Source organism: Pseudophryne corroboree, chromosome 7, assembly GCF_028390025.1.
Source record: "Pseudophryne corroboree isolate aPseCor3 chromosome 7, aPseCor3.hap2, whole genome shotgun sequence".
Taxonomy (NCBI): domain Eukaryota; kingdom Metazoa; phylum Chordata; class Amphibia; order Anura; family Myobatrachidae; genus Pseudophryne; species Pseudophryne corroboree.
Window position 1 is genome coordinate 300009496 of NC_086450.1, and position 12738 is coordinate 300022233.

General features: G+C 42.1%; 1 protein-coding gene across 10 annotated transcripts in view; it reads left to right on the forward strand.

Annotated features, from left to right (window-relative positions):
• The window catches only part of RBFOX1 (RNA binding fox-1 homolog 1), a 916481-nt gene that overhangs the window by 635934 nt on the left and 267809 nt on the right, over positions 1–12738 (forward strand). For all 10 annotated transcript variants that reach the window (XM_063934243.1, XM_063934244.1, XM_063934246.1 and 7 more), the window contains one exon: positions 9586–9639. In XM_063934243.1, the coding sequence (XP_063790313.1) occupies positions 9586–9639 (54 nt within the window). The remainder of the gene's footprint in view (positions 1–9585; positions 9640–12738) is intronic.

The window sequence follows — 12738 nt, forward strand, 5'->3', positions numbered from 1 at the left end:
CTTCTTTAGAAGCCAATACATTACTTTTTTATTGCATTAATGAGTATGTTAAGTGTCATTGCTAAATTAATGAATTCCCCATGATTATTCAGCTTCAAGATTCATCATGAAGCAGCCCCATAAACAGCTTCTAGCTTGTTGGTGCTGATGTATTATAGCAGTTGACTGATGGAATTTTACACGTGCACATAAGGTTGACAACTACTTCTAAATCAATTCTTGAAGATTTCATTAGGTACAAGATTAAATCTCCTGAATGTCCTAGAAAATCCAACTATGTGCACTCTCGATTTAATTCCAATAGACTCCAACTAAATTCAGTAAAGCTTAGAATAATTGTAGTGACTTGGCAAACACCTTTACAATTTTAGGCATTTACGGCTACTATTCTACTGCAGCTTTTATATTTTATGAAAACAAACAAATGAGGACTCATTTTATTTGATACTGAGTGTGGTTTGTAGTGCAATAGATGAAAATATGTATTTTTAGATTATAGTGAATTGCTATATACAGTATACACATGATAAACATGACTTGCTAATGACACAGCTTGCCATACTGGCATTATCTACAGTACCGGATCATTTTTTTTGTCTATATGCCCATAATGGTTATCCTACTTTATGTCATCCTAAGTGGTCATTGAGCATAGAGGTTTGGCTTCTCTATCATCCAGTATTAACTACCCTTCATGTGCTTGTTTATTTCAATATATGCAAAGTTTAATTTAGGCCCATTTGCAAAGTATAGTTTGTGTCCATTTATTCTGTGCATGGACTAAAAAACAGGCACATGCAACTGTAGGCAATGCAGAGTCATAAGCATTACAATCGTATTTCTATTTAGCCTAAAGTATGATCGAAGAAGCAAAACTAGATTGCAGTAAGATCCTCTTGCATAGGTAATATTCTATATGAGCATGTTCTCTTAAATTCACTCAAATTCGAGCTATGCAGACCTGAACATAAGCCAAAATATGCCTGCTTAGAGTCATAACTATCACAACTAGTACAGGGAAGAAGAAAGTGCCTGCAAATGATGACTTGTAGTACACCAGGTGCACACACTGATGAATTTACAACTATTTTGCCTTATATGCTTCTTTGAGTGATGTGTGTCTGATTTACTTCCAACTTTGCGGCCCATATTGTAATTGTTCAAATATCATATTTGTGTACTACCATAGGTGAAAAGCTGATATGATTCTTCATGACGTGCAAATTAAATTATTGGAAGTCTATTCACTTTGCTTACAAAAAGTTTATACATTAAGTATATTTTCTCAGTAATCTGCTTTAATTTTGTAATATTCCTCCAAATTAAGAAAAGAGAAACACAACCTAAATTTGTAGTTTTGCTTATGCATCTAACCTTAACTTACCTATTGTCCTGTGAAAAATCATTTAGAACTGCATCCTGCTGAGAGCACTGGCTCATTTAGACTAATGATGGCACAATAATTAGTTTGTTAAAAAGGAACACATCTAAACTAACAGCACTGATGATAAAATAATGTCTTTTTGTAATAAGGTCGTTTGGTAAGGTTGGTGAAAATAAAAGGCCTCCAAGCTATTGTTTTGCTGTCAGGGTAACAACAAAGATTCAAATATTTTTGCAAACTAAAATACATATTATAGTTTAGATTGAATATATTGTAACAAGCAACCTTCCACCAGACAAGACACAGTTGTATGAAAGAAATGCAGTCTGTTTACTTCCGCAGCATACTTTCACAGCAAGTTCACAAACAGCATGTACACAGTCTCAGGCTCACTGTCTCTAACCAACTGGCCTGCCCTCTATCGCTTGGCCACTTGTTGGCATCAGGAGCCTTGTACCCTTTCCCTAACGAGGTCTATAAAATTGTGGCACAGGTGTGCCTGATTACTGGGAGCACTTGCTCCAATACCTGGACTGGACCTGCATGGATGGGATCTCATGTATGAAATTGCCAGGTATGCTGTGTATCAACAGCAATACAATTACATTATTTCCAACTGCCAGATAATCTTTGACACAACATTAAAGATACAACCTGCTGTATCACAACACCTCCCTGAACTTCTTCTTGGTCCAGCCCTAAACCCAGGTTGCCTTAGCTCGGGGCACCCGAACTGTTGTGCCCTGTCTTGCAAACACCCAAAGTGGCATCCGGACTGGACTGCCACATATCCTCCCCCTAAGCTTTGAGGCTACGGATGAAGCTGAGTCCTTCTTTGGCGCACATACCTGCTCGCCAATCTCAGCAGTCGTACCCCTTTTCAGGTCGGTCTCTCTCCTCCTCCTCCTCCCCACAGGGCTCTGCACTTTTTGAGGAGAGGAACTTCCTTGAAAGGGCATCCACATTGCCCTGTAATCCTCCTGCTCTGTGCTGGACCTTGAAGCGGTACGGCTGGAGGGCAAGGAACCACCGTGTTACCCGGCGTTGGTCTCCTTATTTAGGCACATCCATTTGAGCAGAGCGTGATTTGTGATTAAGTTGAACTCCCATCCTAGGAGATAGTACCTCAGAGTCTGTACTGCCCACTTAATAGCCAGGCATTCCTGCTCTACCGTGGCATATCACTGTTCCCTATGCAGTAGTTTCTTGCTGAGGTAGAGGACTGGTTTCTCTTCCTGATCTACCTCCTGATACAAGACTGCTCCAAGGCCTGTTCCTGAAGCATCTGACTGCAGGATGAACCTTTTACTGAAGTCCGGGGCTATCAACACTGGTGCTTTACACTTTTTAAGTCCTTCAATGCCTCATGTACCTGGAACATCCACACAAGCTTGTCCGGACTTTGCTTATCCAAGCAATCAGTGAGGGGAGCTGCTCTGGTGGCAAAGTTTGGGACAAACTTGCGGTAATATCCCAGTAGGCCCAAGAAGGCCCTGAGTTGGGTTTTCCTCTCAGGCCTTGGCCAGGCAGCAACCGCCTCCACTTTATTGACCTGAGGTTTGATTTGGCCCCAGCCCACCACATACCCCAAGTACTTAGCCTCCTACATACCTATCGCACACTTTTCTGGGTTGGACACGAGGCCGTGGAAGTGCAGAGACTTTAATACAGCTTCTACTTTGGCCATATGAGACTCCCAGTCGTCGCTGAAGATAACAATGTTATCTAGGTACATGGCTGCGTACTTGTGGTGGGGCTGGAGGAGCTTATTCATAGCCCGCTGGAATGTGGCCGGGGCCCCGTGAAGACCTAATGGCAAGACTTGATACTGAAAAAGGATTTCTGGGGTAGAAAAAGCTGTTTTCGCCTTGGCAGCCTCAGTGAGGGGAATTTGCCAATAGCCTTTAGTAAGGTCAAGAGTGTTCAAGTATTGGCTTTGGGCCACTTGCTCAATCATCTCATCAACGCGTGGCATGGGATAGGCATCAAATTTAGATACTTGGTTCAACCTGCGGAAGTCGTTGCAGAACCGCAGTGCTCCAGACGGCTTGGGAAACAGCACTATGGGGTTATTCCACCCGCTGGTGGACTCTTCAATAACAACCAGGCATAACATGTCCTCTACTTCCTTGCGCACTGCATCACTCTTTGCCTTGGGTATACGGTACGGTCACAGATTGACCACTACCCTCGGAGGAGTAACGATATTGTGTTTGATAATCTTTGTCCTCCCTGGAATTTGCCGAAAAGACATTTACATGTCTCCTGACCATGGCTTGAGCCTGACTTATCTTGACCTCATCGAATGATCTGTCAATTGGGACCGCGCATGCCAAGATCTTGGCCACTCTTGCAGTTGCTGTCTCTGAGCTTTCCTTCCAAGGCTTCAGCAGATTTATATGATTGATCTGTGTAAGCTTTCGCTTTCCGGGTTGTCTCACATGATAAGTCACTGGCCCCACAGCCTCTAGCACGGTATATGGCTCTTGCCAATGGGCATAAAGCTTGCCCTCCACTGTGGGTACCAGGACCAAGACCTTGTCTCCAGTGTTAAAGCTCCATTTCTCAGCTGGGACATCATAATTATGTTTCTGCCTAGACTGGGCCTTAGTTATATGGTTCCTGACCAATGGAGCTATCTGCTGGAACTGCCTGTAGAGCTGGTGAATGAACTGTACCACATTTGGTTCCATGGATGTCTGTTGTTCTCATCCCTCCTTTAGGAGGTCCAGGATTCCCCGGGGCTGTCTGCCGTACAACAGCTCAAAGGGGCTGAAGACTGTAGAGGACTGGGGAACCTCTCGAATGGCGAACATCAGAAAAGGAAGAAGCTGGTCCCAATCCCTTTTGTCCTGGGTAACAGACCTCCTGAATATCTGCTTGAGTGTGCAGTAAAAACACTCCACCAAGCTATCAGTCTGGGGATGATACACTGAGATGCAAATCTTCTTAACCCACAGCAGCCGATATAAGTCGCTCATCAGCCGGGACATAAAGGGTGTCCTCTGGTCAGTAAGGACCTCCTTGGGTATGCCCAGGCAGTAGAAGATCAGCAATAATTCTTTGGCAATGGTTGCTGTCTTCATATTTCTTAAAGGGATGGCTTCAGGGTATCGTGTGGCATAATCAAGGAGGACTAAGATATACTGATGTCCCCTTGCTGATTTTTCTACTGGCCCCACAATATCCATCCCAATTCTTACAAAGGGAACGGAAATTACCGGAAGAGGGATCAGGGGAGCTCTTTACTGGGGCTTTGGTGCGGTACGCTGGCAGGTGGGACACTCCTGACAGTACTTTGCTACCGACACTCAGATTCCCGGCCAGAAAAACTGCTGCTGTATCCTCTGCAGAATTTTCTCCTCCCCAAATGTCCTCCCCACAACTGTGAATGGGCAGCTTCCAGGACCAGAGGCTGATGGACTCATGGTACTATAAGCTGCTCAACTTTCTTGCCCCGTTCCTCAACAACCCTATATAGTAAATCCTTCTCTACTATGAAATAAGGGCTGCCCCCCTGGGTAAGGGCTAATACATATTCCAGTTATAAGTACAAATGTTCTTGAAAGCATTCGCGAGGTTCCGGTCTTCCTGCTGGCCTTGTCCGAAATCCTGAAGTGACATGACAGTTCTTAATGTCCTTTCATAACTCGCCTCCTTCGGATCGGTCAGCTCTTCTGGCGTAGACGTACCGACTCCACACACACACTCAGTTCCTGAGGACTTACTCGACCTTCGAGCCACGAAGCTGGGAGAGGAAGGTAGTTCTTCGAGCTGAAACGCCAACAGTTCCGATAGGCCAGGGAAATCTCACTCCAGGATCAAAGAATAGGGCGAGCACAGGGCGACGGCTGCCACCAGCTCGATTGTCTGCCCCCGATGTTGTACTGGAAACTGCACTCTGGGGTACTTACGAGTGGTACCATGGATGCAGAGCACCTCAACCTCAGGTAAGACCTGGTCAGTGCCATCAGGGCCCAACCCCGCGGAGATAATTGACAATTCACTCCCAGTATCGACAAGCGCCTGGATTGGCTGTGGTGTGATCTGGAGGGTCACCTTGAATCGGGAGGGCACAGATGAACCCTTGCTTCTGACACAGCTGTAGGCTGGTTGCCCTCAGGTTGTTTGGTACAGTCCTTTCAGATGTGGCCCTGTTCCCCGCACTCATAGCAGATGACCGGATTGGTCCGGGCCCCCATTTCTGGAGGTTGATAAGTCCAGGGTCTTGGGACTGGTCGATTCTCTCAGTCTAAGGGCTTAGCCATTTTCCCCAGTGCAGTATATCTCTCCATTGCAGCGGCTAGGTCCACCATTTTTTGAGGGTCAGCATGGAGAACCCACCTCTGCATGCCTCTGTCTAAGACCCGCACACAGTGGTCTATGGCTATGGTCTCCACCACTTGGGCAGCTGTATTCTTTTCTGGCTGAAGCCAAGACCTCACCATTTTTAGAAGTTCAGCCAGTTGGATTTGAGAATTCTCTGTCAAGGTCCAACGCCAGTCCTTGAACCGCTGGGCTTTGCAGGCCTTGGTCTGGGCCCCCATTTCTGGAGGTTGATAGGTCCAGGGTCTTGGGACTGGTCGATTCTCTCAGTCTAAGGGCTTAGCCATTTTCCCCAGTGCAGTATATCTCTCCATTGCAGCGGCTAGGTCCACCATATTTTGAGGGTCAGCATGGAGAACCCACCTATGCATGCCTCTGTCTAAGACCCGCACACAGTGGTCTATGGATATGGTCTCCACCGCTTGGGCAGCTGTATTCTTTTCCGGCTGAAGCCAAGACCTCGCCATTTTTAGAAGTTCAGCCAGTTGGATTTATGAATTCTCTGTCAAGGTCCAACGCCAGTCCTTGAACTACTGGGCTTTGCAGGCCTTGGTCCGGGCCCCCATTTATGGAGGTTGATAGGTCCAGGGTCTTGCTGCTGATGCTGTTGCAGGAGACCCACTTCATCACGAATCAGACACAGGGTTTCCTGCTGAGCTTGTACTTGTGTTTGGAAAATCTGCATCTGGGATTGTTGCCCCACAGCAACATTAGTTAGGGCCCTTAACAACTCCTCCATGGTGGATGGATGTATGATATATGAATCTTGTGTGCCTTAACATACACCACCAAACTACAGTAATTGACAAACACCCCCTTGCTGGTTACTAACCTGACCAGAGGAAGTTTGAAGAGTCTGTGGAGACTGTCACAGCTCCGGTGGCTCCTGCAGCCGCTGGATTCCCAATGCGCTTGTTGCATTCAGCAGAGGGTCCATGTTTGGGTGCCAATTTGTAACAAGCAACCTTCCACCAGACAAGACACTGACACAGTTGTATGAAAGAAATGCAGTCTGTTTACTTCCACAGCATAGAAAGTAGACTTTTACAGCAAGTTCAAACAGCATGTACACAGTCTCAGGCTCCCTGTCTCTAACCCACTGGCCCGCCTACTATCGTCTGGCCACTTGTTGGCATCAGGAGCCCTGAGCCCTTCCCCTAACGAGGTCTATAAAAGTGTGGCACAGGTGTGCTTGATTACTGGGAGCACTTGCTCCAATACTTGGACTGGACCTGCATGGATGGGATCTCATATATGAAATTGCCAGGTATTCTGTGTATCAACAGCAATACAATAACATCATTAACAACTGCCATATAATCTTTGACACAAGATTAAAGAGACAACCTGCTGTATCCCAACACCTCCCTGGGCTTCTTCTTGGTCCAGCCCTAAACCCAGGTCGCCTTAGCTCGCCTTAGCTCAGGGCAAACGAACTGTTGTGCCCTGTCCTGCAAACACCCGGGGTGGCAGCCGTACTGGACTGCCACACTATCAATAAGTCGATGTGTATCAGGTTGCTGAATATAGATGTCAGACAAATCTGATACATCTACAATGATTAGGCAAATTAATCCAGCACTTGGGCTCTTGAGCCATGGTATGACATCAGTGAATTCTGAGCAGAGGGTAGAAATTTTGATTGATCAAAGCAAAAATAAGGCAGAAACTTAATCATAGAAAGTGCAGGTCATGTTCATTGTTTTAGTATAATTGTACAGTATATTATGTATAAGGAGTTCAATATGTGTCATGTAATAAGTAGATTTTTTTAAATCTCTGGATTCATTGTATTTAACACTGTCCATTAATTCACCCAGAGGTAAATAACTCCACAGATAACTCTCTACCTACAGTACTTGGAGCACTTTAATTTACAATTATTGTCAACTGTACCTCAAAGTGTTGCAAATACCTATTCTTGTGTTGTCAGTGTCATTGGACATCATACAGATGTGCATCATATACCTATTCTTTTTGTGCCTTATGGAGCTAGACAGTTGGCTCGACTGAGATGCACCGCCATGGCTCTTGATTTCCATGCTTGAATTTTGCCTTTTGATTCACTAATAGTGTACTAAGGGGGTCATTCTGAGTTGTTCGCTCGCTAGCTGCTTTTAGCAGCATTGCACACGCTAGGCTGCCACCCTCTGGGAGTGTATCTTACCTTAGCAGAATTGCAAACGAAAGATTAGCAGAATTGCGAATAGAAATTTCTTAGTAGTTTCTGAGTAGCTCCAGACCTACTCACAGATTGTGATCAGCTCAGGAAGTTTCATTCCTGGTTTGACGTCACACACATGCCCAGCGTTCGGCCAGCCACTTCCCCGTTTCTCCAGACACTCCCGCGTTTTTCCCTGACACGCCTGTGTTTTTCCGCACACTCCCAGAAAACGGCCAGTTTCTGCCCAGAAACACCCACTTCCTGTCAATCACACTCCGATCACTTCAACGATGAAAATTCTTCGTTCGGATGTGAGTAAATCTACTACGTTTTTTTGCTAAAATACTTAGCGCATGCGCACTGCGTACCATGCGCATGCGCATTTTAGCCTTAATCGCTCCGTTGCGAAAATCGTCAATGAGCGAACAACTGTGAATGACCCCCTAAGTCTCTAAAAATATACTTATGTTTTGTATAAAGTAGCAGATGAACGGTAACAAAGGGTGTCATGAGTTACTGTATAGGAACTGTTTTTTTTTTACTTTTTACTAGATTTATCCAGAATTTTGCATCTTAATTTTTTAATAATGTACTAATTATTAGGATTGGCATTCTTGTTAAAAAAGAATTGGTATAAAGTAGCAGAAGAGCATGCATATTTTAAGAAAAAGTAACATGCTTTGTCGCAATGTGAATGGTGCACCAGACAGGGCAGTTTGCCACAATTTGAGGATAGGAGTACGTTGACACATCTCTATGTGAATGGTAACATGCTGTGTGCAAAATTAATGAAGGCACACAAAATGCACTTGGAGTTCAGTTGCAAAGCAATGCAGTTAATATTACAATGGGGTCATAGAAGGAGATAAATAAATGTTGTTTTGTACAGTATGTCTTCTTTAATAAAGGGGCAGACAGTTGAAACACATGTAGATGTTAAAACTTGTGACAAAATGTTATGCTGAAATGTATATTTGCCAGATAATTAAATGGATAGAACATAGATATTGATGAAAATTCAGAAGTGTGTGAGCATTAAGTGTGCATACTGCAGATGAAAACACACAAAATTAAGACACCAGCATATTAACATTGTACTTCCTTGATAGTAAGATAAATGGCTCATACAGTTTGGATAAAACATGAGTTATTTTCCTGTGGTGAGCTAAGCAATGTTTATAATATGATGAACACAGCTAGAATGCTAGTTAGACTAGAGCTTATTGATCTCCATTGTTAATGGAGCCTACTTACACATTGAAGTCCTGCATGGAACTCTTGCAATTTGTAAACATTTATTCATTTTTAATTGGGCAGAGGTCCAAACACACTGCAGTGTATGAATGATTCCAAAATGATGTGAACACACACTATATCTGGAGCCATTTCTTCATGTTTTGGACTAACCATCAGGCCCTGGTGTAGTGTACACAATAAATAATTGTCAGACCACTAACCCAATATCTATCAGGTCGGCCTGAAAATTGTACTGGGTACCTAGCTTAACATATTGAGTGAACAAAGATTTACTACGAGCCTTTATTACACTACAATTCGTAGGAAAAAATACAATGTGCATCAGTATGCTCAGCCATTTCTAACTATTATAGACTGGGCCTTTGGTTTCTTTTTTTTTAGGATAAATTCTGTTGTATTTTTGGTTATTTTCGCATACTGTTATATTCATTTTATTTTTTTATTTCTCCTGCAGCAATTCGGTAAAATCTTAGATGTTGAAATAATTTTTAATGAGCGGGGATCAAAGGTGAGTCATACTTGTTTCTCAATCTTAATATATATTAGTTGTTGTTATTTAGGAATATTTTACTAAAAGAAGAACATTAAGTATTAACCCTTATTAATATGCTTCTTACAAAAACTCACCAACGTCCACTAATGTTTTGCCTTTTGTAAAATAGAAATAACAGTTTTATAAAATATGAAGCCTCTGGATGTCTGCTGGCATATTGTAGTAAAAGAAGTGATGACTAAAGACCTAAACTAGTACATTAGTCATTTGATACAAGTCACAAGCACAGTAGATTGTTTATTATGTATTTTACAATATTAATCATTTAATAATATGTCATTTGTTTTCACCAAAAGAAATCATCCTATTATCATTTAGGAGATAAAAACTAAAATGTATTGACTGTAATAATATATAGATGTTTTATATTATAAGACTCTTAATAGTGAGTAGGCTGACAACATTTTGCTCTTTGGGCATCTGTGAAGAAACTGTAAAGAACTAAGGCTTTACTGTAGAGTATAAGGGGGGTCATTTCCGAGTTGATCGCTAGCTGCCGTTGTTCTCAGTGCAGCAATCAGGCTAAAAAATAGCATTTCTGCGTATGCCCCGCAATGCGCAGATGCGATGTACGGGTACAAAGCCCATTGTGATTGTGCACAGGTTCTAGCGAAGTTGTCAGTCGCACTGACAGCTGCAAGAAGATTGACAGGAAGGGGGCGTTTCTGGGTGTCAACTGACCATTTTCTGGGAGTGTTTGCAAAAATGCAGGTGTGTCTGAAAAAGCGCAGGCATGGCTGGGCGTTCGCTGGGTGGGTGTATGACGTCAAATCCAGACACAAATAGGCTGAAGTGATCGCAAGCGCTGAGTAGGTTCAGAGCTACTCAGGAACTGCGCAAACTGTTTTTGCAGAACTCGGCTGCACATGCGTTCGCACTTCTGCTAAGCTAAAATACACTCCCCAGTGGGCGGCGTAGCATTTGCATGGCTGATAAAACTAGCTAGTGAGCGATTAACTCGGAATGAACCCCATAGTTTTCTCACTTTCGAGTGTTTCTAATTATGGTAGTTCACCTACTGTTAGTGCATTGAATGTGTGTTTGATCATAGTGCATTTTCATTATGAAAACCACTCTTAAGCCAAAGGGAAACTTGGTATTTAATAAAAAGGTAAAAATGATTTCTTAGGGCTGCTGTCAAGTGGACATCCATGGTCTGAGCTTGTTAAAGGATATTGGGTGACAAAAAGGCAAGTTGCTATGAATAGTGAAAGTTAAAAACAAGGTGTGGACCAGTTTGTAATAGGAACATATATAAATACATTTTCATGTACTCCTCCAGCAGAAGCTAAAAGACCCAATTTAAAATTTGGATCCAAAATAATAAATGCAGATGTACTACTTAACTGCCACAAAAAATAAAATCAATCTCTCTCTCTCTCTCTCTCTCTCTCTCTCTCTCTCTCTATATATATATATTTTTTTACAAATAAAGTCCATACTCACAGACCAGCAAATAGGATGTACAGGCAAAAAAAGGGCATTCACCAGGTTTTAAGTACAAGGCAGCAAAATGATTTTAATCCTTACATACTGTATAAGAAGACAAATCTTCGGTATGTGTAAGGATTCAAATCACTTTGCTGCTTTGTGCTTAAAACCTGGTGAATGCTCCTCTTATTTTCACTGTATATTTGTGTGTGTTTGTGTGTGTCCATATATAATGTAAATGGCAAATAGATAATGTTAAAAAATGTAGAAAAAAGTCAACATAAAAAAAGAATTGGTGCAATACACATATGAAAACACAAAAACATCTATTTATTTATTTATTTATTTATTTATATTTTTGGCAGAAAATCATTCAGTATTTGCCAGATATTAGGTTAAGTACAGTTTGCTTAAAATAGAAATATTGCTTTTTTTATGGAGATAATCAATGAATTTGTATTTGTACCTTATCCGCTAGTGATAATTACATTGCTCATCACAAAAAATGAGTTCATGTTTATAAAATAAAAAAGGGACATTTGATGCAATAGGTATTTTCCTGTTATTGAAGTGAAAGTTGGTAATATAATTTAATATGCTCTCAAGCAATTACCCTCTGTATTGCTCCAATTTACTCTTGTGCAGGGTTTTTCTATCGGGGAAAAAAAATCTCTTTATTCACAGTCCTTGAATACTTAATGTGATTTGTATACAATTTTTTGGTACTGATAAATGTTACACTCTACATTTTGAACAAATTATTTTTTCCAAAGATACTGATTTGGTACTTTTTAATGCCTTGTGTATAGATGACTCAAGAAAAAGATAAAGCTACACTAGTATAGAAATAGTTTCTGAGTCTATTAAAAGCAAAAAAGCCATCAGTATCTGTGTTAAATATGTGTTTTTTTTCTTGTATATCTACAGAAAAAATGCACCACTTTAGAAAGCTCTTGCACATATAAACACTAATCTCACAACATAATATTATATTAGTTTTCACAGATACTTTAATTGGAGCTCTCACTACTTTATGTTGCTCTTTGCTAAAGCTGTAATGGCCTTAAGGTTAAATATTAAATTTGGCATTGCCATCACATACCATATCTATATAAGATGAGATTGCACACTACAGTATATGGAAAAGTATGGTGGCTTAAAGGCATACAGAGGGTCCTGCCTGTCTGCATGAACGGTATTTTAAACTACTGGAACTGCAGGATAGCATCATCTGTCTGCTTCTCAGCCACAGCTATACAGCTTATGGGCCATTTCATACACGCCAGTTTTCACTGGGCAGCAAGAAGCTGGCTGTTTTTTGGCCGTGATTCAGCTCCTTTCAAATGGAATGTCTTTGTGCCAAGTTGAAGGATGTCAGCATGCGCAACAGCAGCAGCAGCAGCCACAGCCACTGCAGCAGTAGCAGCAGCCAAACAGCAGCTGTCCAACTCAGTGGATATGGTGCCTATTTCAGACCTGAGTGCTTGCAAGCAGTTTTTTGCAGTGCTGCGATCAGATAGTCGCCGCCTACAGGGGAGTGTATTTTAGCTGTGCAAGTGTGCGAACGCATGTGCAGCAGAGCAGTACAAAAATATCTTTTGCAGTTTCTGAGTAGCCCAGGAC